Consider the following 27,060-nt stretch of genomic DNA (forward strand, 5'->3'; position numbering starts at 1 on the left):
TACATTCTGCCACATGCTCCGCCAGGTTGGGGCAGAACCAATCCTCTCCAATGTGAGCAGCAAGTACATCCTTCTCCATACGAGTAGGATGGTGTAGTTGCGTAAGTGCTGTGTGTGATAATGATAATGACATTACTACCCTTCCGGTGCTTTCTTGCCACCATAGGACATCTGTACGGTATATAAATCAACCCCTTCTCAACCATAATTCCCTTTCCTCTTTTGGCGCATTTCCTGCAATTCCATTAGTTGCATCACAGATAATACATTGTACCCTTCATTCAATACCATTGTTCATACATAATTACGTGCCTGAGATGGGACTCCCTATCTAAGATGTCATCAAAATATGTTATGTGTTTTGCTTACGCTGCCTCATTGCTGCTGGAGACGGGATTCCTCCCCCCCCCACCACCCCTCATGTGGACCTGGCATTTTGTGACCGCTATGCTTATTGGGAATCAGAGCGCTTCCATCAATCTACCCAATAAGAGCGCGTCCTGCACCAGCGAACCGTTGGCACGTCGGAAGCCCCTCCTTAGCCAGCATAACAGTTCAGAATGGACCGTGGATGTCACGTAGGCAGTCTGAAAATACTGTCACTTCTTTGTTCTTGCTTCGTTTCAGTGGCAGTATTAGAGCAACTAGATCTTGAGCTCGTGCTGAAAATTGTGACAGTAAGCATGCACTTACTACCACCTTGCTTGTCCCATCCTCTTTTTACCTCACTACTGCCGTCCCAGTATGTCTTTCCCCTGTGGTCTGGTCTATTGTCAACGACCCGTCAATGTAAAGCACTTTGCCCCCTCAAGTGGGTTCGCCTTTACTTTCAGGATGACGTCATAGCTTTCTATGTTTGTTTTGCAGTTATGTACATAATCTCCTTCCTCTATGGGCTCGGCAACGAATGTCGCCGGGTTCACTAGCCGGCATCTTACTACTTTGATGGCTGGATGTGATAGTATCACCTCATACCCTTAAGCCCTTTGTGTAGTTGGTGTACTTTTGGGTCATTCTTGTATCGCAAAGAGAGCATACGCCACAAAAAGAGTGGTGCTGCATCCCATGGTAATACTTGCTGATTTCCCCACTGCAAAGACGCCAGCAGTCATTGCCTGCTCACAAGAATAGTGTACTCTCATCACTGGGTCTAGTTTCCCACTGTAGTAAGCTAATGGTTTGTGACCCATGGTTGTTTTCTGTGCTAGTACTGCGGTCATTACTACTCTGTTGGAGTGTGAGAATATATCAAATTCATCCTGATAGTTTGGGATCCCTAACACTGGAGCTGTGCATATTGCGATCTTCAGCTCACCAAATGCCCCGGTCATTTATTCTGTCCATTGTAATGTTCCGTCCCCTCTTTGTGCTTCTTTTAGTGTGCTGAACAAAGGTCTTGTATATGTACAGTAGTCAAATACCCATGCTCTGCAATCATTGCAGAGGTCTGAAACTGCTGCATTTGTCTTATAGTCATGTGTTTTGGGGTCTTGCAAATTGCCTCTGCTCTTTCTGGTGTTACCTTTCGCCCCTCTTGCGAAATTAGTTGGCCAGTATATAATACCTCCTTTTGGCAATATTGGAATTTGGCTTTGTCTACCTTGTATCCCTTTTCTGCAAGCACAGTCAAGATGTTTACTGAGTCACTTCTTCATTGCATTTTTGTTTTACTACAGATCAAGATGTTGTCCACGTACTGTATAATGGCGCTTTCCAATTGTGCATTTGCTAAATCGATCGGGAGGTATCCCTACATATTATCCCCACCAAAATAATCACAGTACATATGGTTGTTTGTCTCGCCATAGGCAATATATTTTGGGGGGGATAATTTGTGGGAGCTGGGATTGCAGGGGTGTCCCCCGCACATTTAAAAATAGTGCAGGGGTGTCCCCCGCAGGGTCCATGGCTCAATATCGCCGGAAAAATATGGCGATATTTTTGTATCGCTATATTTTTGGAGGGATATTCACACATGGAACCCATCTGGAGGACCCTGTTAAATATAGAAGGAGATTTGCAGTACCCTTGTGGAAGTGTTTCCACTTTTTATGTCTTTTTAGGAATTAAGTCAAATCTTGAGTCTGGATGGAGTGGTATAGCGAAGAAGGCATTCTTCAAGTCTATAACCATGAAGTGGGTAGCTTCCTTAGGAATGCTACACAAAATTGTCGCTGGATTTGGAACTTAAGGAGATTCTGCCTCCAAGATGTAGTTCAAAGGATGTAAATCATGTATAAAACGCCACAACCCCACTGTTGCCTTTTTCAAATGGTACGCCGCTGTGTTGCAAAGTGATTATGATGGAATTAAAATGCCTTGTTTAACTAGGGCCACAATGGTCTCATAAATGCCCTCCTCTGCCTCCCTTGACAGAGGGTATTGCTTTACTCTCAGTAAAATGGCTCCTCGCTTAAGCTTTATCTTCACTGCTCCTATTCCTTTCAAAAGCCCCACGTCATAGGGACTTGTGGTCCATAAGACACTGGGGACCTTGACCAAGTCTTCCTCGAGAAATTATGGTGGTGCTTGTAGCATCATCCCCATTCTCTGTGGTAACTCTGTAGTGCTAATGTTGAACACCATCTTGTGATTCAAGCAGAACAATTCTTCTTCAGTCACGGTAGTCAACCTGTACCCTTCTCCCACTGCAATCACTGTCCTCCATGCTCGTCCGGTGTCATCTGTCCCATGTTATCCTGTCTTCTCCCACTATTACTGGCTCTAGCAGGATCACCCTCCCCTCTGGCTGGCCCATTGGTAGCTCTTGTCTGATGTATTCATTTGGAAGATGCCACAATTGTCCCTGAATCCCCTAGAACCATGCTATTATTACTTCAACTCCATATTGGAACAGGTCTTCATCTTCTGACACCTCCCTCTGTATTGTGTGTCCACAATAGGCTTGAATCGTTTCCCTCACATTTAGAAGGTGAATCCCAGGTGTGGAAAACACTATCCCTTGGTCAGTAAATGAGATGGTCATGTTAGGTTTGCTCATAATGTCTCTTCCCATTATGTATTCTGGTGTCTGTCGAGAATACAACAATGGTAGAGCTAAGTCATGCTCCTCTAGAGAAAGTGTAAGATCATTTGTAAAAGGAACCAAATCCGTCACCCCAGAGAATCCCTGAATATTCATGGCATTGCCAGACATTGGCTACCTTCCCTCCCGGATTCAGGATCTAGTCGCCCCTGTTTCTACAACAAAGGAGAAGGTCTTGTCACCTATAGTCACTCCTATATGTGGTTCCTCTGCCGGGTTGGGTGTAATCGATCGGATGGCACACATCAGGTCCGTCTGTGGGCTGTCCTATTGTAGATACAATTACATTCCATTCCTTGTGAATGGGTTGCCCCCCCCCCCCAGTGTCACTCCTCCCAATTTCTGAATGGGAGTCAGTCCCATTGAGTCTGTGTGTGTCAGTGTCTAGTCTTTTTGCTGTGTCGTGTATGTTGAATTCGTATTATTCTGCATCTGCGTTGCATGTGGTGCCTGTGAGTTTGGCTGTGTGTGTGGGCCCCTGTAACTGGGGTGTCTGCGTCATATTTTGGTATGCTTGCCTGTGGGCGTCTGATGTCTGTACCTGTCTCTAAGTTTGTTCCCAAGCATAGTAATCGGCCTGTTCTCCCTGATATGTGGTCTGATATTGTATCCCCTCATTCTGTTGCATCCCTCCCCTACTTCTACACACTCTTGAGATGTGACCCATCTGTCCACACACCCAACACTGGGGTGGTCCTCCCATTGATCTTGATAGCCCTCCGAAAACCCCTCTCGGCCTTGCTGCATCCGATACCCATGCCCTCTCCCCCTCGGTGGCTCCCCTCTTCCTCTAAACCTGTGGTATGTGTCGCCCCGCCCCATGAAACTTTCTCCCGCAGGTGGCGGTCTGTACTGCGCGTGCGGGGTACCTGGTCCTTTCCGTGCTTGTTAACATCACCCCTTCCATTGTATACTTTGACAACTTTTTCTGCACTAACTTCGCCTCTTCCTGCTTTCTTTCCTCGTGCTTCTTTCACATGTAATCTTGCATTAGTCTGCAATAGTGCACTATAGTGAGCTGGATTTCAGACCATGGTTTACCCTCCATCCACACCAACCTCTTCAGCTGCTTTTGCACCTGCTCCGGCAACCCTTGACATAGTATATGATAAAACAACCCCACTGTGTTGTCGCACAGTTCTCGTGTTTCAAGTCTCCATTTCTCTTGAATAGCCTTTATGTACTGCAAGGGCGCTCCGTCTTCCCCCATTTTGCGTGCCATAATTGCTCTAATCTCTGGGGTGTCTGGGTACTGCACCTGTACAGCTTGCCACACGGTTGCTTGGCATTTGTTAATCGGCAAACCATCCTGCACTGTATTCTGCTTGATTACTCCTGGGTAGCCGGCCCTTTTTCATACATAGTTGGCAACCTCCCCAAGAATGGCCAAAATTATGCTTTTCATGTCACCTACTGCTAATGTCGTGCCTGCTGTAATATTTCCACCTCCATATAACCATTTCTCGGCTCCTGCAGTCAACAAGGGTAACTTAAACTTCAAGTTATCTTGGTCAATCTTTTTCCATGGTATGTATTGAGGTTGACCCCTTCCCTTCTCTAAAAGTGGCCATTGAGTCAGTCCAGTCTTCCCACCCTGTCTCCCTGTATCTTTTGTGATGGTAAAAGCCTTCGCCAATTCTCCCTTCCTTCATGCTTGGAGGTCCCTGAGCCTTTGCGTATATGGGTTAATGCTGTATGCTCAGCGCAATATATCCCTAGAGTGCTGTGATCCTTCACCTCTGTCCTCTCTTAGTGTGGGGAGAGGATACGGGCACGGGCAGACTGTGTCTCGGTCCAGGCTCTTCCCTTGAGGATGGTGGAAAAGATCACTCTATTACCTCATCCTCATTCTCTACTAAGTCATCATTGGGCCCTGTACCTCCACCTTCGCTGACAAAGTTGTTTTGGAAGCTAAGCCTCCTTAACACTGTGCCTTCCTGCCGTCCATCTTCTATGTTATTCACACTTCTGCATTCTCCCCTCACGGAGGGCGCAATGTTGTCGGTCTCATAGCGGGCCGCCCTGCTATTTCTAGTGCCTCCGTTTCGCTCTCGCCTCTCCTGCTCCTCTCCTCCTTCATCAATAAAACATGCTAAACCCATCTTTACTCGCACTTCCCTTACGGCACACTTATCTTCTCCCTTGCGCTGTTGCTCTTACGAGCCACTCCTCTTCCAGCTTCCACTTGTCCTTCTTTATTTTCACTTGCCTTTCCCTTTATTTTTCGGCCCTCCTCCTTGCCATATCCTCGAGCTCTCTCCGTCCCTGCACCTCTCGCTCCTTGCGCCTCTGCCTTTTGTTTCTCCCTTTGCACTCTTTTGTGCTCCTCTTTGCATTCTTTTGCTCACCTATCAACTTCTTCCTTTATCGCTACGCATTCTCTTGCTACCCTCGTGTCCTTGCACCCCATTGTTTCTTGGGCAGGGTCTCCCATTTCTCCTGTTACCTTCCTGTCTAGTTTGAGCAATATTTGTCTGCCTACCCAGTTGTTCTGAACTATATTCTCTGGTCCATCCTTTCTTCCCTCTATCCCGATGTCATTCTTTTATGCGTGCCTGGATCTAGCTGCACTCTCTTTTTGCCTCTTGCATTTTCAGCTGCCTCGACCACTTGTCTGGTCTTGCCCTGCCCCTCCCTCTTGCTGTATGCTGGAGGTGCAAATATTGGATTTGTATACCCTGCTGCTGCTCTTAATTCCCTCGCTGAATATAATCCCTATACCCCCGCTGTTGCGCTTTCACTCTCGGGTTTGGGAGGAGGAGGAGGGGTAGGGGCTGGGGTTTTACGCCCCCGGCCTCCTGTTGGTTCAGCATCCAGTGATGCCACGCCACATCCCCTCCATCATCCTGGAATATTTTCCACAACTTGAATATAGCCATTTGCATGCTCAAATTCTTCCCCTTGTAAGCCTTGTGTATGTGCATGTGTAATGGTTGCTGCACACATTTGGAGAAGCTCCCTCTTTTTGGCCATGGCTTAGGTAGTGTCACTGGTCGAATTCCCCTTCTTCTGAAGTGTTAGATCCCGTTAAGAAATCCCCCTCCTCCCCCTCACCTGATATGCTAGGCTCTGGTGAAAGTTCCTTCTTCTTTCTTCGTACTGGAATCTTTTTTTTTTTTTAGGAGATATGGTCTGCCACGAAAGGAAGCCACCTTGACTGCCTAAAAGGCAGGACAGCGACTCCGTTCCTGGAACAGCCAATGTAGAGAGGAAAAAGCTGTGAGGCATAACAAACCCATAGGGAGAGATGGTCTGCAATAACCAGAGAGAGGGAGGCTGGTAGCCAAAATATGATTTCCTGTGAATGAATGCCGGTGGAGTCTCCGAACGTAGACAAAGGAACTCCAATAAAGATAGATCAAGGAAAGAAAGGCTCCGGTCAGATTGAAGAACAGGAGGTAGTGGAGACAAAACTGTGCTTGGTACGTAAAAGCCAACAAGAAGCTCAGCAATCAGCAGGAAGACAAGCTGTGGCGAAACCAGACCAGAAGGAGGGAGCCCGATTGCTGCTGAGAAAACACAGAAGGAAGCACAGGTAAGCCGCAGCAAAGAAAGAAGAGGAATCTGAAGGCGGCGGGCAGTGGAGAGACGCTGCGAGAGACAAAAAGCCAGCGAAGGACAGAGAGCAGGCAGCAGCCGGCAAGGGAGCCAGAGAGAGAGAGATAGAAAGGCAGAAACAGTAGCGGGCGAGATGCAGACAGAAAAGGATAGAACTGGGGCGGATCACCGCCAAGCGGAAATTCAAAGGGAGCAAGCACTACAAAGCTTAGCAAAAACACCTAACAAGTTGCAACGCGCCGGCCGCCGGGGAAAGAAATGAATAAAAGGTTCCCGGCGGCAGCCATGTTGCAAAAAGACTAGACTGCACATCAAAAAACACAGCTGAACGTAATGACACCTTTAATGGAGTCTGCTTCTCCAGCGGTTCCAGATCCTCCAGCCTCCCGGAACCATGACCGGTAGTTTACCCTCTGTGCTTCTTGTCCATTCCGCGCTATATTCACAAATGTCCTTATATAGTGTAAGGGACTTGCACATGTGCTGTTGGGGTGTCCCACCCCCCCATGGTTTTGGCACAGTACATTTACTTTAATACTTACTTGACCCTGCGTCATGGTTTTCGACACCTCGGCTGTAATCGAACAAGTTCGCTTTATTTTTCCTCACTACCCAATGTTCAAATAACAGTTCAAACCACAAAAATCGCAATCCTCTCCGGCTCTCAATCAGTGCCCTGGGATTTCTCCATGCACCACCCTTCTGCAACTCTCCACCTTCGTAGGCACACCCACCAATCTTGCGCATGCGCCTTCCGTGCACCACCCCATAACGCAACAACTCCTCTACTCCTCAATCGTCACAAGAACCTCATACACCCCTCATGCTCTCCAAGTCCTATACACAAACCTTACTGGTGACATCACCTCTAGAATACAGAAAGAAAGAAGAAAAGAATTGCCAATACCGTCCATTCACACAATTGACTGAAACATTCCTCACTGACACTGAGACCCTAATAGATGCAAACAACATATATCCACAGCCGTCTTCCTGCCTCCTAACTGGGGATACCAAAACTTCACATGCTCAATCTATACCTACAGCGTTGCGTTGTAGATAAAACGCCTCTACAAGACTTCAACAGAACAATACCTTCCACAATTTGAGCTAGCTTCACTTGCTAGGCCCTATACAAGGGGATACCGTCACCCATGACCGGAGCTACAACCCCCCAACCCACAAGAAATCCAATATTTACATAGCTTCTGTCATCCGTACCCTTGAGCCAATCATCTAGGCCAACCGCTGAAACAGGTCACCCCAAGATCGAATGTTCCCTAACCACAAACAATTAACATCCACCTCTGCGTCTTACCACCCCAAAGTATTCAACACCACCCCACACCCAACATCTGTTCACCACTTCCCCTATTTGCCATATGGCTAAGTCTATACTTGCACTCTGTGATCAGCTGATGTCGCTCGGCCACCTGCTTTCCCCGCAATCTGCCACTCCACCCTTCTTGTCTGTTGGGCGTTCCATGGACAGCAGGCAGGATTGTTCTCCAGGGCGGCTCCTGACAACCTCTTCACAGGGTGCACCTTCCGTGTGATTCTCGGTCTCTGTGGGTCACTTCACAGCCCTCCAGGTATTGCGACGGGAAGAGACATTTGTCAGTACCTTAGATTCAAGATACTGTGATCTTCAACGGCAGAGTGCAAATGCAGCAGACATGACCAGAGAGAGGAAATCAGAGACTCTTTATGAGTACGGGCCGAGTCACTATCACCCATCCGGCCCACCACTGTTAGGACCATCAGTGTTGATGGTTTACGGACTTGGTTGGCAGCAGTTTGTCAGGACCTAAGGAAGACAAATTTAGTATAATTAGGGTGCACACAAGTGCTCCCTCCTCCCTATGTTTTCCCCAGGTAGGGTACATGCATAAAGTGAGATGGGCCTAGCAAGGACAATTTTATATAGCAGAAAATCAGGGACGTCCAGTGCAGGAATACTCTGAGACCTTTTACTTAAGGCCTACCTAACTGTCTCTATCCCTATGATAACTTACTTGGAATTGGGCAGATACAGATCACCGGTTCTGTAGATCGTAGGTCAGTTGATCCGACGCCGTGAAACAGCCCTGAGTTCCTTTTATACAACACTCAGGAGCGTTGTGTATTGTTTCCGGGTGTGCATGGACGTCAGTTTGTGTGCACGTGTTGCCGGGCCTGACTCTGTCCCCCAACCGCCATCTTGGGTACAGGCGCCAGGCTCTGGGGTTCCTCCTGCGTGGCAAAAGTGGGAAATACTTCAAATTCGTTCTAGTAGAGGGAGGGGTGTGGCAGGGCTTCCCCTGTATGTCACCTGAAGATACCGGCGCAGGCCTTTCTGGGATGCATCTGTGCTGAGCGTCTGGTAAGAGCCTAACAGCGGTTTTGTGCTGATCGAACTTAGCCAACTGTCCTCTGCTACCACTTTGTAATAGTATACCAGAGGACGGGAGGTGTTCATATCGATGTTAGAAGAGTATTTGGGGCTCATCCGAACCCTTCCCTTAAGCAATAATGGAGAACTTGGCCATGGGTCAAATAAACAGTCTTTCTCCAGCATGGGGTCTGGCATGGATTCACATGCTCATGAATATTCCCAGTCGTCAGGCTTGGAATCCTTGGTACAAAATAAAAAAGTTTCACTTTCACTTACAAACTGTATTTCTCCTTTAAACCAATCACTGTCCTCTGGGTCATACTGCCCCCATTGTGAGAAACTTGAAGGTCTCTCACCCACTAGTCCCCGGAGATCTGTCGTCCATGAGGCCAGGACACGGCCATCATTAGTGGAGCCAGTTCCTGGGGGTGGACCAGTGGGGGGAGGATCACCTGGGCGAGGGGTCTTTGGGGAGTGATAGTGGGACACCGAGGGTTGAGACGTGGTATCCCCTTCCTTGTATCACCTTTTCCCCATCCGACCGTGTAGGATATTTAGAAGCTCTACCCCCAGCCCTTGCTTTTCCCACACAAACACTTTCTTGCACTGTAACAGGCAACGGACGAACACCAGAGCCGTTTACCTGACATGTCCAAACACGTGGGTCAGGCAGAGTCAGGCAATTGACCATAATCACGCACACCTGACGGCCCTTTACCTTCCCCACAGGGATAAAAGGTAAAGCACGAAAGAACACTTCGAGCAAGGCGCAACGCTCAAGGAGACAGCTATACCAAACCGGCAGTTCAAATGGAGGAGAAAGGCGGCGAGACCTGGAAGGATGACGAAGAGGGGGAATTACCCTTGGCCGAAGCCTCTAAATGGGAAGGTTTGAGACCGGGAGTTCAGCTGGCATGTGGAGCAGCAGATGTTGAAGGTACACGGGGGGCCTCCCGCATAGATCATGCAGGTGGGGTTGCAAGCTGGGTACCGTGGTACTATCCTTGACACCAGAGAACAGAAGCCAACAGGTTCAACACAGCCGGTGAGTTGGAGGAAGCTGATAGCAGACCAAACTGTGTTGAGCCCAAGGTTGCAAGTAGCAACATTTTTGAAACACAAGGAATTGAAAGTGAAACAACTGGTGGGTTTGTTTGAACTTTACAAAAAAAAGCCCAGTTGAGGTCCAGGTACAGAGGGGGCACATGGGTGCTTATTCAAAAGACTCTGACCGGGACCTACAAGGACGAGAAGGCCTTTGTAGGTCCCGGGGGGGCATAAGGCCTAGGGGTGGCATAAGGCGCCAGAGTGGTCCTACAAGGGTCACCTCAAACCCCTTGTACAAAGTCTTTGACCCGTTGCCAAAGGAAGGCTAGGGGAAGGGAACCCTGCTTTCCAATAAGATTGTGAACTGTGGAATAAGGCAAGTGTGAACTCGACAGAGGGATGCCGAAATAAAGCTAGGAGAAGGGAAACTGACACTTTATGATGAAATTGCGTAAACCATGAACTGTGTTAAAGAAGGCCGTAGTGAACCTCGTGCTGACATGGCCAAGGAGTGTGCTGTTCTCGGGAGTCCCGCCTTGTCACTCATTTCTTTTGTGCTGAACATTATCCACATTCTTTTTGGTAATTTAGTAGTAAAGATTGGCAATTGTTTCTTTTTTAGTATAGGCCCTTTTTATTTGACAAGACACCTCTAGGATTGCCTTATTATTATTTGATGGTCGTAGCTTGCTCACATCTTAGATTTAGGTTTAGATTAGACATTTATCACTCCCATTATAAAATTCAATCAACTCCCTTCAACTGTGATCACTTGTGGCTGTCTTTACTGTTGCCACCTTGAGTTCCTTGCACTATCCAATGACAGACCTCTCCCTAAGCCCCTCCTCTGTCAGCCATCTTCAGATTTTTACTGCATACTTAAGTGTTGGGAGTCCTCGAGTTTGCTCTGAGAACTACATCTAAGTTTTTGTGTTTTTTTTGACAGAAAAAGGTTCTATTTTTGTTTCAAAAGAGCCTGTGTGCTCTCTTCTCCATCTGCTGACAGCAGGTATCCGTTGTCAGTGAATTTGGCGCCCCTCAAGGGCGAAGATCGTCAAAGATTCCAGAAGGCCCATGGGCCTAATTTTCGCCCTCCGGCCATGACAGAGGAGAAGGAAGGAAGGTCCCTCTTCAAGCCCTGCACCAAGTGCGGGCTACGGACTGTGTTTGTTGAGGACAACCACCTGCAATGTGTCTACTGCCTGCACCCGGACCACAAGGAAGTGTAGTAAGAGATATGCCTCGGGTTCTCCAAGAAGAGGACGAAGTATAGGCACAGTAGACTGGTGGCATGGCTGAATACCAAGACCTCTGCCCCGTGCTCTGAGCAGGGTCATGTCAAACCTAGGACCGGCCGGTCTGAGCCGAGAAGTGGTCTTCTAAGTCCTTTGAGGGTGCATCATCGATGGGGTCCCAAGACAAGGCCAAGAACTGCAAGTCTGAGTCCACCAGGTTTGCAGCGGAAGCGGGTCCCAAAGTGGACAGGGAGCGAGCCACATCACCCTCCATTGCCATCCAGCAGTCGAGGTCCTCCTCGAAGAGGAAATCATCCAACCTGGCTAAACTGCCGGAGAAGCCCGAGAAGCCGCGGACTGAGGAGAAGAAGGCTGAACTGCCCAAGAAGGCCCAATCGGCACATGATAAGACTTAGTTGACGATAGAGTTAGTGGCGGCTGCTCTCACGACGGTTAAGGGGTTTGATCCTGTGAAAGTAGCCCCCCCAGTGCAGAAGCTATCCCTGCCCCTGAGGCGCAAAACCACCACAGTGACTTTTGCAAAGCCTACTGGCACGTCTTACAAGGGAAAACCGGCTTAGGACCCGGTTCCAGCTCCTCAGGAGCGAGGAAGGGGTCAAGGAGGCCCCAAACAGCCCTCTCAGGCTGTGGCCCAAGCCATGGAGGTCTCGTCCACGGATGACAAGGACCTTGAGTCCTTGCACATTGTCCATGAGGACGTGGAAGAGGATGACGGCCATGACGGCGCAGGCCTAGTGGTTCTGAGCTCGCCTGCTTAGCCGAGGGATGTGACTCTGGACATCGACCCTCCACACCTTGGTGTCAGAGATCCAGAAGAGGATGCCTCAGGGCTAGGTTCCAATGGTCCCCCAGCCCCCCAATCATCCACCAGTGAAGAAGTGGAAGCATCATCCGAAGCCCCCATTTCAGCCTCCACATCTGTGTTGGGCCCCCTCCCCCCCAGCGGACCCAGATACGGGTATGGGAACCAATACGGCCACAACAACAACGGACAACGAGGATATTGTCGCAGGGGGCGGTGGGTCCCTCCAACCTAGGGCATCCCCACCGGATGAGTTGGGATTGTTCTATTCCATGAACGCCAGAGCCTTCGAGCTATTCCAGCTTGTGCCCAAAGAAAACAGGAAGGAGGGTTTCTTGTACCAGCGGTGCGAGGCCAAGAGGAAGGGAATCGTTGCGGTGTCCCATTCTGGACGACGTGCATGAGGAGGGCCTAGTCCTCGTGGAAAAACCCTTACACGGCTCCGGACAAACGGGATGGACTGGAGAAGTAGTACTGGGTGCTGGAATCCGCACCCAAGTTCCTGAGGTTGCAACCATGGCCGGATTTGGTGGTTTCAGTGGCCACAAGGAAACGGTCAGCTAACCCGTCCTTGTCGTCTTCTGTCCCTCCTGACAGCGAGGAGAAGAAGGTGGACGCTGTCATGGTCTCTGCTTCCAAAAGGTCAGGGTTTTCCCAACTCCCTTGGAAGCAGATCCATAACCCAGGTTCCGAGTGCCAACCAGTCCCAATTGGGACCTTTTGGACCCAGTCCTGGCGCCAGTGGCACCAGGCTCATAAATATGCCCAGTCCCAGCGCTGGAAGCGCCGGGCTCATAATGCTTGGGTGGACTTACCTGCAGCAGACCATGCTGCTTACTTGCCTGCCAGTTGAGTCTCTGATCCTCTTCTGTTTGGGACTACTTTTCCTGTTGGGTGGGGCTGGAGCCACTCCCTAGATTCAGAACACTGGAACTCTTCTGGAAGGCAGGAACTCTTTTCTTACCAGGAACTCTTTTCTTACTTAGGCATGGCTGTGGAAGAAGACACCTAAGCACTACAGGAGGCTATTTAAACCACACCCGGTGGATGAATCTTGCTTTGCGTTATTCTGCACCCTCTGCAGCAGAACGCTCATCGTGTCTTCTGCATCCGGTCCTGGGCCTAAGGAAAAAGGCTTACCATCCTGAATCCAGTCTTCAGCAACTCCTATAAAGACAAGAAAGAACAGGTTAGCATTCCGGCATCTGAAAGGCAAAGGCTTACCTACTCTTCGTGCGCTCCGGAGGTCTTCACACTGCATTCCGGCATCTGAAAGACAAAAGCTTACCAACTCTTCGCACGCTCCGGAGGCCGTCGGCGCTGCATCCCGCATCTGAAAGACAAAACAAGGTGTGTTTAAAGACATTGGGGAACTTTAATACTCACGTGCCATTACTCCTTTCCACATCTAACCCAGTGGGTATCCCGGCACCCTGCAGCCGCTCCGAACTTGTACCTGCAAAATAAAAGACAGTTAGAGCGCATAGTGAAGCTGGCAACAAGCGCTTACTTACGTGCTTCCAGGCGCTTCTATTCATCACACGGGCTCCATCTTCAACTCACTTCAGCCCGTCATCCGCCATCGCCGGAACCCTGCAAAACAAGAGACATCATTATTAAAGACTTTAAAGACATTTGAGTTACTCGAAACTTACCGTTCGTGCAGTAAACGACGGACAGCAGTCCTCTGAAGTCAAGAGGCCTGCGCTACCTATCCAGTGAAGGAACTGGTTACAGCACCCTGCCCCGAGGCAGATGGAGAGCTCGGCATTCACTTACCTAAGGTGAGAGCGTTAACCTGTGGGGGTCTACAGGAGAGGAGAAGAGGAAAGAGATAGGGACACCCCAATAACCCCAGTTCATTGACCCCTTATTTTCTATCTGCAGACATCCTCTCTGCACGTCAGGCATACAGGGCACAGAGGTCCAGCCCAAAGAGCCAACCGGGTGCTGCACATCACCTTTGAAGATACGGTAGTCGCCCAGTCAAGACCGGCGCCTCTGCGAGAATCAGGTGAGCGTTACAGACGCCATGGGAAGGAAGGTTATTTACACCGCGCCATCCACCATTAAGGCAGCCAACGCACTGGCGATCCTAGCCAGGTATGACACAGATCTGTGGTACAAGCTGGGTCCGGTTTTGGAGTTACTCCCCGACGATAAGAAGATGGAGGCAATGGCTCACTTCCAGGAAGGGGAGGTAGCGTCTGATCACGCATTCACAGTAGCATTGAACGTCGCTGACATGGGTTTCTGCCTTCGACACCAAGGCTGGATGAAAGCCATGAATTTTCACCAGGAGGTCCAAGCAAAGGTGCTGGACATGCCCTTCGACGGAGACAACCTATTTGGGAAGGTCGTTGAGGAGTCCCCACTGGCCATCAAGGCGGATTTGGAGATGGCCCGTTCCCTGGGCACCTTCCAGCAGCACTGCTCTTCTTTTCACTCCTACAGAGGAATGGCTAGCAGGTCCTCCAAAGGTTTCTCCTAATCGTACCGTCAGCCTTCCCGAACCACGACTCAGGAAGCCTACAGAGGCCCTTCACAAGCCTACGTTAGTGGAGGACAGCATCGCAATTACCCGCTGGGGAGGATGCCTGCGCCGAGGCAAGCCTGAACCAACCAGGCCGTTGGGCCCCCACCCATGCACCCCAGTGGGAAGCTGGCTAATTAAGTTAATCAGCCAGTGGAGAAAGATCACCACTGACAGTTGGGTGCTGGATGCTCTCACCCAAGGACACACCCTAGAGTTTCAGCGCAGGTGTCCGTGGATCCCTCCGGTGGCCCGTCAGGAGCTGCACATCCCTCAGCTCCTGGAAGAGGTACAGGCCATGCTGTAAAAAGGGGCGATAGAGCTAGTTCCCCAGCGACTCTGGGGTTCTGGAGTCTATTCCAGATACTTTATGGTCAGAAAGAAGACAGGGGGATGGAGGCCCATTCTAGACCTACAACCTCTGAACAAATACCTCCCAAAAGCTCAGGATGGTCACGTTGCAACACATGCTTGGCTAACTGGAGACTTCTGGATTTCGCTGGACCTGGAGGACGCCTACTTCCACGTCCCCATTCACAGGAAACACAGGTTGTTTCTATGCTTTGTAGTGCAAAGACAGCACTATCAGTTCAAGGCCCTACTTTTCGGCTTGAAGTCGGCCCCCAATGTGTTCACGAAGTTCCTGGCACCACCAGTGGTCGCCCATGTATGCTTACAGGGCATACATGTATACCTGTACCTGGACGGCTGGCTGGTTCGCGCTCACTCGCAGAAGCTGGCCCAAGGACACACAGAGACGAGCTTCCGGCTACTAGCGAATTTGGGATTCTCCGTCAACTATCCAAAGTCCTGCTTGACGACATCGCAGAACGCTCTGTTCCTGGGCACCAAGAAGTGTCTTGCCTGGCGTCTCCCTCGGAAGTGAGGATAGCAGCCATTCTGGGGGAAGGTACAGCGGCCGTCGTTGGCGAGGATGGCCACGGTGTGGGCCATCAAGTTGTTGATTGTCCTGCATCTACCTGCAGGTTGTAGATGCGGCCCCTCCAGGAATTTCTGGACACCTGCTGGATAGAATTGTCTGAGAGCTTCACATACAAGTTTTCACTCAATGACGAGGTTAGGCAGGCCATAGTATGGTGGGGTGTTGGCTCCAACATCGCCCAACGCATGGGATTCCAGAACCCGCCCATACCAGGAGACGGTCACCATAGACGCCCTTCCTAGAGGGATGGGGAGCGCACACTTGACGTCTGCATGCCAGAGCCCTGTGGTTTCCTGAGGAGAAGGGTCTTCATATCAACATCCAGGAGCTACGGGCACTATTCTGGGCCCTCAAGTTGTTCCTCACGTCCCTGAAAGGCAAGGTGGTGAGGATCTTCACGGACAACACCACCACCATGTTCTACATCAGGAAGCAAGCGGGCACTCAATCCCAGTGCTCTCCAGAGAGGTGCAGGACTTGTTGCACTGGGCCGTTGGACAGAGGATGTTCTTCATCCCTCTACACCTGGCGGGAGTCAAGAACACCATTGCAGACTCCCTCAGCAGAGTACTGTGCTCCTGCCACGAGTGGGAGCTTTGTCAGGATTAGGTGGACCTCCTGTTCGGCGAGTGGGGCAGGCCTCATGTAGATCTGTTTTCGACAGCGACAAACTCCAAGTGCAAGAAGTTTGCCAGCAGGTTCCACCAGCCAAGGAACCTGGGGGATGCGTTCTCCTTTCCTTGAAAGGACTAATCCTATAGGTGTTCTCTCCGTTCCCTCTTCTGCTACGAGTCATCAACACATTGAGACGGTGTCCGCGCAAGATGATACTCGTCTCCCCGGCGTGGCCGAGGCAGATTTGGTATCTGGACATTCTCAGTCTGTCAGCGTTGTCCCTGGTCAAGCTACCGGTAGTTGTAGATCTTCTCACCAGAGAAAGAGGCGCAATCCTGCATCACGATCCAGGATCACAAACCTGAGGGCTTGGCTTCTGCAGCCCCAGTGTTTGGTGGATACGAGTTGCTTGCGGACTGCAGAGAGGTCTTTGCCAAGGCTAGGGCATCGTCGACTTTGAAGTGCTACGGTCATGAGTGGAAGTGTTTTACTACATGGTGGGAGCAGAAGATCACCCCGCTGAGGGTCACGGCCTGCAAATTCTACCATACTCTTTCCTTGGCCAAGGCCGGCCTGGCACACGCTTCTATCAAGGTGCATCTGGCAGCTGTCTCCTGCTACACCAGGTCTCCAGGAAGATCTTTGCTATGGTCTCAACTCATCAAGGAGTTCCTCAAAGGACTTTTTCGATCTTTCCCGCTGGTTAAGGCTCCTTCCCCGGCGTGGGAACTAAACGTGGTTCTGACGAGGCTTATGGGGGCCTCTCAAGTTCTTCTCATGGAGAATGGCTTTCCTTTTGGCCATCACCTCTGCCAGGAGGGTAGGTGACATACAGGCCCTATCCTCCAAGCAACCATTCCTGACTTTCCACAAATCAAGGGTGGTTCTGCAGATGCACCACTCTCTCATATCAAAGGTTCCGTCGGAATTCCACCTCAACAAGACTTTGGTGTTACCTGTTTTTTCCCCAAAAGTTTTGTCACCGGCTGAAAGGGCCTTGCACTCACTGGACGTTGCTTGTGTCTTAAAGTTCTATGTGACACGCATGAAGAGTTTTCGGAAGACTTTACAACTGTTCGTGAACTTTGGCCCTGTGAACCATGGAAAGGCCTTGTCCAAGGCTTCCGTCTCAAGGTGACTCTCCGGCTGCATCATGAACCGTCATCGGTTGGCGGGATGTCAGAGAGCCCACTCCACCAGAGTGATATCTGTGACAACAGCATTCCTGTCTGGTGTCCCCCTGCTGGCCATCTGCAAGGCTGCTATGTGGAGGCCCACGCACACCTTCACAAAGTTCTACTGCATTGACAGGGATTCCAGGGAGGAGTCCAAAGTCGGCCAAGCAGTGCTACGCAACCTGTTCACTTGAGGGTGAGTCTGTTGCTCAGGTAAGAGTTCATTGCTTCTGTTGAGCCTTGCCACCTCCCGTGGTTGTGTAATGTTGTACTGCTATGGATTTGTTATTCATGACCAGGTGAATCCATGCCAGACCCCATGCTGGAGAAGTAACAAGTTACTTGCCTATAACTATTGTTCTCCAGCATGGGTCTGGCATGGATTCACATGCGAACCCTCCCTCTGTCCCTTCTGCGGCTCGTCTGGTCATACTGCCACTTTGTGCTTACCAAATCTGAAGATGGCTGCCAGAAGGAGGGACTTAGGGAGAGGTCTGTCATTGGATGGGGGGCAGTATGACCCAGAGGACAGTGATGGATTGGTTTAAAGGAGAAATACAGTTTGTAAGTGAAAGGGAAACTGTTTTTTCATTTACCGAGGAGTCCCAGACTGACGACTGGGAATATTCATGAGCCACTGAATCCATGCCAAGCCCATGCTGGAGAACAATAGTTACAGATAAGTAACTTGTTCCTTTTTCTCCAAAAGACAGGAATCATACAGGAAACCACAAAATCTTTGGCAATCACAGCTCCTGAGTCCGCGTCACTTGGTTGTGTTTCTGATTGGCGTCACAACCACCAACCCAGCCCCAAAACCTAAGAGCTGTATCCATTTTGTAGCTCGGGTGATACTACCTATAGAAGTCCCTTATATCAGCTGCTCCATTGGTCTTTCCATGTCAGGTGGGTTCGCCTGAGACTTCCCCACAACTATATATTACTTTTTTGCAGGGTCGCACAATGACCATTGGCCCTTGCAACATTACTCACCACCCTAGGGTTTGAGCATCTAGATTGGTAGGAGCTTGTCTCCCCAGGCCTGATACCCTGTTCTGTTCACAGTGCTTGGTGTACCTTCTCATGTTAATGAGAAAGACTGTGTGTCCCCATCGTTGCCACTGGTATGTCCACCTAGCCTGAGAGAGTGCCTGCAGGTTGCAATGTTCAGTGGATAATGCATGTAACAATCCTGTCTGTTAAGCTGGGAACAGCTCCTCTTCCCACCATGAGTAGATGGCCATTGTTCAACTTGGCTGGGTCACATGGGTTAGGGCCACAAAAACTGAGCCTTTCAATCTGCAATTAGCGAGGATTTTATTCCATTATTTCACAGGTGGTTCACTGCCTCAGGAGTCGTGAACCTTCCACCCGCCCTTGTCGTTGGCTGCAAACACTGGCTCTGTGCTTCTCTTCCAATTTTCGAGGCCTATGCCTTACTGTGGATCCACTACGGTCATTCTATGGTTTCCCTGTATGCTCTAATATTTTCTTTAGAGATTAGTAATGATCAAGCCCTTACAAGTTCTTTATACATCCATGTAATTTCTCATGGTTAGTTGCAATGAAGCTGTTGCAAGCTAGCTCCATCTATGCTTCACTTTCTTGCATTTCTGCTTGGCTAGTGAAAAGGAAAAGCTTTTCACAGTATCTATATGTATCTGTCCTCTATGATATGATGGGTTATTTATAACACGCTTAACACCCAGAGGTTTCTAAGCGCAGACCCAGGGATCAAACCTGTGTTGCTCTGTGTCGTCTTGCTTCCAAGGCGAGCACGTTGCCCTTGAGCTACGGTCCTGAGATGGTGTAAGCATGTTCTTCGTGTGTGCATCTGTGTCTGCGTAACTTCGTGCAAGAGTGCGAATTTACTTCATGACAAACATTGGCTATGTCGTATTGTCACTAGTGACGTCAGCATGGCCGGTGGTTATCAGTCAACCTGATCCAGTGATGAGGCACCTGTCTCTGATACGACATAAACTGGATAGGGTTTGAATGGTTGAAGAGAATATCTTTTCCCAAACTTGGGATAAACTGGTCCACCCAATGGTTGGACAAACACCAAGTGGCCTCTCTCATTTCGTATCCTTTGGGCTGACATGCGCATAGGGGACATGAGGACCCTCTCTTCAAATCAATTACCCGACATATACCAGCCGTCCTCCCGATACATGACTCAAAAGGCCGGTGTGGGAAGGCCAATGCAAGGGCCCAGTCATCCAAACAAAATGGACCGGAATTTTCATCCCCTGACACATTGCCTGTGGGTGGTAGGGCGGTTCAGCCACCACCTGCATCAATGGCAAAAGGTTTTTTCGGACAAGTACGTGCTAAAAATAATTAACTATAAAGGTTGGACCCGGAATTCTTACGCTGATAATAAGGTACACAATGTTGTTCAGGTTTTCATGTAACGGATTTAACCAATAATTTAGGTAGCTCAGCCGACATGTGTTTTTCGACACTTAAGGGTCTTTCTCATGATTGAATCAATACAGATGTTTGGTGAAGTAAAATTTAAGACCTTTTTACGTATTTTGTTAGAGAACAAAAATATATAATTTTGCAGTCCAATACTTGATAAATAAGGTCCCAAAAACATATGCATGATTGGTCATGCTCTCTACCACCCACTTCCTGGGCAAGCTCTTGGAAAAGATGTTCTTCCCCCAACTGATCCATCGCAATGAACTTGCTGGTTGCCTCCATGACCATCAATCTGGATTCCGGGCATCCAGAGGCAAGGAAACTGCTCGCCTGAACACCTGTGAAGATCTGCTTGCTAATCTTGACTCCAACTCCCCTGCTGCTCTCATTCTCCTTGATCTCTCTTCTGCCTTTGACACAGTCAACCATTCTGTCCTCACAACACTGTTCCCTGAGACTCTCAGCAACACGGACCGGGCACTAGATTGGCTGATCTCCTTCCTGACTAACCGCTCTTCCCAAGTGTAACTGGCCCCTTTCTCCTCCACTGCATCACTTTCTAACTGCACCATTCCCCAGGGCTCTATCCTCTTGTCGTGGCTCTTTAATATCTACCTTGCCCCTCTTGCCCACTTGATCTCCTCCTTTCCAGTGCTATGCTGATGACACACCGCTTTCCTTCAAACTTAACTCAGCTACCTCCTTTCTCATTCCCGATTGTCTGACTGCTATTCAGGCCTGGAATGCTGCTAATTATCTGTCTTAATGCCAGTAAGACTGAGATCCTTTTGATTGGGATACCTTCACCCTGTTTACCTCCTGCCCTCTAGCAGCCCTACTTGGGACTTCTAACCTCATCTTCCAGTGATGCCACAAATCTCTGAGTCATCTTCGACTCTTCTCTCTCCTTTACCCCTCACATCTTGGACCTTGCCAAGAAGGCCCATATTCAGCTTCATCTCCTTAGAGGCATTCTTCCTTTCCTTACCTTTCCCCAGAGGCTCAATGTCTCCAGAGCCCTGGTCCTCTCCAGCCTGGACTTCTGCAACAGCCTCTTTCTTAATCTGCCCCTTTCCTCCCTTTGCCCCCTTCAAGTAATCCAGAATAGGGCTTCAAGACTTATCGTTGGCCTCAAGCCCAGGGAGTGCATCTCTCCAGCCCTAAAATCTCTCCACTGGCTGCAAGGGTCAAATTCAAGACCCTCTGCATAATCCACGAGTCTTTCTGGGGTTGTGGACCATGCTATCTCCAACTCTTTCCCCAAATACCTCCCTGCTCGAGCCCGCCGCTCTTCTAGCTCAAACTCTCTGGTGATCAAACGCTTCTCCAAGCAGAGGGAGGGGGGCAGGTCTCTCTCTTCAGCTGAAGGCTCTCTTTGGAACAGCCTCCCTGCCCCTCTCAAACTTTAGCCAGAACTCCTTAGGTTCCAAAAACCTCTAAAAACTCTTCTTTTCTCTACCTCCTTCCCTCTCAGCCTAGCCTCCCCTGCTAATCTCCCCACTGCCACTGAGACTGAGGGTCTGGTCCTTGATGAGTCCCACAGGTTACAAGGCTCTCTGCCCAGTCGCCACCAGCCCCCCCATTCCTCCCTCTGGCACTTCCCTCTGGGCCACTTAGCCTGTGTTTCGCTACCCTGGCATTCATTGGCATTTCCCCTCCTTGACTCACACCTGTACTTGCTCACACCTGTTCTGAGAGCCCTGGCCCGGAAAAAGCCTTACCTAAATTAATTCTTGGCTGCCCATGGTTGATGGGTTTATGGCTTGCGAGTTGGACAATCTATATGAAAATGATTGGTTGAGTACAGGTTTCATTGATGATTATCATGGCGGGTGAACAGCTAGTTCCCCAGAGGTCTGGGGGTGCCAGCGGAATCTGTGCCTATTGAGTGGCATGATGGGATGTGTGGATTCAGGTTGTGATTGGTTGTGAGTTGCAGTTGGACTCCCCGGTGTGTCAGCACCGGGATTTGTAAGGGTTTGATTGCTGGGAATTAGAGGGGCCACATCACATTAGAACCCACAGTAATTACTGGGAACATTAGGCACCCCTGCTAAGTTAGAATTGGGGGAGGAGGTTGTGATGCATTCTTGTGTCTGTTGGAATGAAAAATAACACATTGCGGATTACACCTTGACTGGCAAGATCAATCGTGAGTAATAAAATTCAAGTTCTTTTAGAGCGTCTCCAAGTCCGTTTGTTTCACTTGCTGTGCTGTGTAAGGGCCAAAACGTTTCCAAACTAGGCCTTGCCGAATGGGTGGTACATTGCATTACCAATTGCCACAAAATCAAAGGCAAACTGCTTAGCCGTCCAGCTACTGCCCATTCTACCAGAGGAAGGTCATCTACTATGACTTTCCAGATGGGAGTGGACTTGAAGGACATTTGCACGGTGGCTACCTGGATCACGCTCCATAAATTTGCCAACTATGCTGTCTAGAAGAAAACATTGAAAGGCATCCAGCTGTAGGACAGGCAGTCCTGCGACATATGGTTGCGTGAGGTCGGGCCAGCAATTGTTCTTTCACTTCATGTTTCAAGCATGCATAATGGGTTCAGGGAACTCTCTGTGGGTACTATTATTGACCTATGTGTGCTTCAGTGAAGTAGGTGGCATGCATCCACTGCTTGGCATTCTATTCAAATATGTGAATCTATGCAAGATCCAATGCTGGAGAAGTCTTGGTTACTTACCTGTAACTGTATTTCTCCAGCATTGCTATCTTCCATAGATTCACATGTGCCTTGCCTGCCTGCCGCTCTGTTAAGGCTGCTCGTTAGGCAGGCAGTCATCATTGTAGCAGTCACTATCGGGGTTCACAATCTGAAGATGGCTGCCTGGACTAGAGCTTAAGCCCTACCCTCATTGGTTAGGATCAAAATGGTCCAAAATGAAGTGGAGGGACTACAAAGGTGAGTGCCTGTACAGGCATAATGGGCAAAACGGTATTGCTTTTTCCTATTGGAAAAGTTGATATTTATATTTATTTTTAAATTACTGAGGATTCCCACTCTGACAATGGGGGATATTCAAGCATGTGAATCTATGAAAGATACCATTGCTGGCTAAGAGAAACACAGTTACAGGGTGGTAAATAAGACATCCTAACGCTTTAGCTGTGCTTGTCCCCCTTTCATCAGAATGAGATAAGCCAGGAGATCCCTCTTGGAAAAAATGGTTAGGTTGTTTTTGATGCTTCACAGATGTGATCAAACAGCCCACAGTGCCCACTTGCTAGATTTACCTAGCGCCACTTTACTGTTGTGAGGTTAGAGTCTGTGTTGCAAGTGTCACCCCTGTGAAAGCATGCAGTGTGGCACATCCTTTAAATAATATTAATCTCTGCATGTACTGGCTTTCCTCCTAATGACACTCGCTTGCTTTTTAGTGTGTGTGTGCCAGGGGACAAAAATTCAAGTTTCAAGCTACTAGCCAGCCATTGAAAAAAAAAAAGAACTTGCCACCTCCGTTCTATACATACACACAGCACACCATTTCTTACTGGCCAAGCGTCAAATATCCCAAGCCAGTGACTAGTGGCAAGTGCAGATTGTGCACCCTGTGCTTCATGCTTTTTAAAAACCAGTGTTGTCTGTAAACATTCAGAATATAAATGGCTACTATTCTAGAAGGCACATTTTCCCTCAGTACTGTAGGATGTACCAAATTTTACACTGCCGTCTTGGGGCATAAATAAGCACAATGGTCCTCATTACAAGTTTGTAGGTGCATTTTAAAAGCAGTGGTAATTAATGTCCCTCCCAAAAAGTTGCAGTAAGGGAATTACTGCTGCTTTTACCTAAGTGCCAAATTCCAGGTTGGACCTTGAAGTGGAGGATTTACTTCCAGCAAGAAGCTGGTGGAACATTCTCCTGTTTAAGTAAAAAAGCAGTAGATTTACTGTGCAGAATTGCCACTCATTGTAAATCAGAAGACAAACCCCATAGTGTCCTATGAACTCCAAAGAATTGGGATTAAAACCACTTTACCACCACTCCTAGTATGGCTGTAATTCCGCAGGACCAAGTGGCAGTAACAGTTGTTGCATTTCCGCTGAAGTACTGCCGAATTACCATGAACTTGTAATGATGCCCAATATGACTATTTAACACAATATCAGAGGTGGATAGCAGAAAGTTGCAGTAGGCTTTTAAATATATTGTTCAGTGACAAGTGTGGCCTGCTTAAAACTCCAGTTATATTTTGTTTCAATTCTTTTCAGAAAGGTTATTCAGCAAGTATTGAAAGAACCTCAATTAAATAATTATCACCGGCTCTCCAGGCTTGGTGGCTCCTCTTCATTTTCAGGACTCATGACAGGTAAGGTTCCGATAACACGTTCTGTTTAGTGCGATTGACAATCTGTGAAATGTTCTTTGGGGTTGATGGGTGCTTTAGTTTCCTCTGACCTTCGTTGTTCCATTGTCTCGTTTTTGTAAGGTAAAAATAAAGCAATTTCCAAAAACCATAATCCAGGAAATCAGACTTCCATTAACGGCAGTGTGTTTAATATGACTTGGCGTTGAGGAGCATCAGAAGTATTTGTTTTGTAATTATTTGAAGAACAGTGATATAAATGTTGATTTTAAATGACTTGCATTAACCCATTTCCAGATGGCAGAGCCATTCTACTGAAGGGTGCCCATACAGAGTACAAAGGTGAGAACAAGTGGTGAGCCAGTTTGAGGGTGTTAAAAAAAATAAATAAATAAATAAGAATAAGTGACATAGACCAGGGACAGAACAAGAACAACAGGTGACTTACAAAGGTTAACAGTGCAAGAGCTTAATTACATTATTAGGGGTCACCAGAGGGAGTGGTGTGGTCAGGTAGGGAGGATGTGTATGCTAGTTTAAACCGAGCTTTGAAGAGATCCACAGTTTTTCTGGTATTTGACAGCAAGGTTGAGTGCAGAGGAGGAGCAGAGGGAACAAGATGGTGAGAAAACATATAAAAAAATGTTAGCTCTGCAGACGAGCAGAAGGCATTTGAAAAGGCAGCGGTTGTTCATCGAGAGCCAACTCGCATGTTGGTAGGTAGAAGTGGGGGGAACCTTGGTAGATTGAAGATTGTGTGGGTAGTCTTGTTAGGGACCTTGTGTCTAGGGAGGAAGGAGTAGGGACAAAAGCCAACAAGTAGGCTTGAGTAGTAGTCAAGTTTGCTGAGCATGAGTTTGGAGATTAGAGTTTTCGTAGATGGGTTACTTAGAACAGGACACATTTTCTGAATGTTGAAAAGGATAATACGAGAGGCAGAGACAGTGTTTGAAATGAATTGCTGAAGTCGGTTGCTATCAATGAAGACACCAAGATCTGAGAGCCTTTGGCGAGGGAGCAAGATCAGGCAGGAAGGAGGATAGGTGAGGGTATGGATGCATCGAAAGGTGGCATAAAAATGACACCTGTTTTTGAAGAGTTCAGCATGATGCGTCCTGTGACGAATTGCAGTGAGATAGTTGGTAATTGGTTCCAAGACGGGTGGAAAGATTTGAGGGACATCAGCAAAGAGGTGGTAGTAAATGGAAAGGGAAAGATATGTCTTCCTATGGCATAGAGGGTGAAGAGCACAGGTCCAAGGACTGATCCTTGGGGGATGCATGCAGGGAAGAGGGTGGGGTCAGAAGTGTTCTTAAACTTGCTGATAGTCTGTTTTTCTTCGATTGGCCCTAGTCCTTCCCTCACCTCTTAGAGTAAAAAAAGAGCTAAGGCTCTCTTGTGTTCTGACCTCAAACTACGGTTTCTTTTAATCAGCAGCCATTTTCTCCCAAAATATTAAGTATTTTGACTTCAAAAAAGTGGAACAACTTCCAAATGTTTTGTTTTGTCTTCCTCTTCCAAAAAGTTAACTGAAATGCTGAATGATCTCCCCTTACATTTTTGCACGTTGACCAGTCACAATTTTAATGTCAAAAGCTGAAAAACAAGTGGGCCACAAACTCATACTTTGCAAGATCTCTGACAGTTAGCTAGGTCCTTCCATTCCCATGTGAGCCCCAATTTGAAGTGGTTATTAAATTGACTTGGGATGTGCTTTGTCTCAAGAATGGAACGCCTCAATATATTGAAACGGATCTAGGTACGAAGGCCAGGAAAACATTTCCAACCTTGCAGATTCCAAGCTGAAAAGGCCACACCCACAGAAACAGCCTTTTGGTTCCCAGCCCTCTCCTGGTCCCTTTCATGGGCATTCTCCTGCAATCCGCCTCTGCAGCACAGCCTTCCCCTACCCCGCTTCTCCCAGAACCCCCTTCACTTACCTGCTTTAGTCCCGGCTACCTCCGTTTCAGGTCTTCAGGCTCTGAAACTGGACCGGACAGAAAACATAGTTGTAAAGAACAGAGGACGCTGGCACAACAGTTCAGTTTAGAGAAGACAAGAATGGTTGAGAGATGCTTGGGAGTGTTAAAGGAATGGGGTGCCTGATTTTCCTAATATTTAGGGGGTTGAGGCAAGCTGCCATTGCAGTTTTGAGATATAAGTAGAGAAGGTGTGAGAAAGGTCATAGATGACGCCGACATTCCTAGCTGAAGAGGAGTACGGGAGAGTGTCGGGTGGGAACTGGATAGGCAGGGGGAAAGGGATGAGAGAGAGTATTTGACAGGGAAGAAGACTTTAACATTGGACAGTGCAGAGCCATCCAATATTTCATGGCAGAGAGACAGTTGAAAATGTTAATAGAGAGATCAGAGGACAGTTCTGGAAAAGAGAAAACGATTTGGTTATCGGCCCATGAAAAGTTGGCACGGGAACCCAGGGGAGGAGCTAAGTGACCCAAGAGCAGAGGTGTAGAGTGTAAAGAGGAAAGGACCCAAGACCAGAGTCTTGTGGAACACCAACAGTTACAGGAGTGAGTTGAGGGGTGTTGTTCTAGGAAGCAGAGAATGTTCTATGCTCCAGGTAGGAGTCGAACCAGGCAAGAGCTTAATGGTGAATCCCGAGAAGAGAGAGAGTATTAAAGAGATAAGTGATCAACAGCGTCAAAGGCAGAGGGCAGGTCAAGGAGAATTATGATTGTGATAGGTTGGACTGCTAATATCAAGGAAGTTGGAGACATTCATGAGAGCAGTTTTGATGGAGTGACAGGAGCGGAAACCTTCTTGTTGTGGGTATTGAAGGTTGTGGATGTTTAGGAAATGTATAAGATAGTTGAACACAACCATTTTGGGCACTTTACAGCAGTTACAGAAGGAGAGACACAGGGCAAAAGTTAGCTGGCAGTTTCGGATCAGCCCCTTGCTTAGTGCAAGCACTCCTCCAATTGGGATGAGCTGACGGCCA

General features: G+C 48.5%; 1 protein-coding gene across 2 annotated transcripts in view; it reads left to right on the forward strand.

The window, feature by feature from the left end:
• The window catches only part of LOC138472520 (microsomal triglyceride transfer protein large subunit-like), a 1,457,683-nt gene that overhangs the window by 1,129,656 nt on the left and 300,967 nt on the right, over positions 1–27,060 (forward strand). For both annotated transcript variants that reach the window (XM_069610748.1, XM_069610747.1), the window contains one exon: positions 24,005–24,102. In XM_069610748.1, the coding sequence (XP_069466849.1) occupies positions 24,005–24,102 (98 nt within the window). The remainder of the gene's footprint in view (positions 1–24,004; positions 24,103–27,060) is intronic.

The sequence above is a fragment of the Ambystoma mexicanum genome, chromosome 8, assembly GCF_040938575.1.
Source record: "Ambystoma mexicanum isolate Mex_15411 chromosome 8, UKY_AmexF1_1, whole genome shotgun sequence".
Classification (NCBI taxonomy): Eukaryota; Metazoa; Chordata; class Amphibia; order Caudata; family Ambystomatidae; genus Ambystoma; species Ambystoma mexicanum.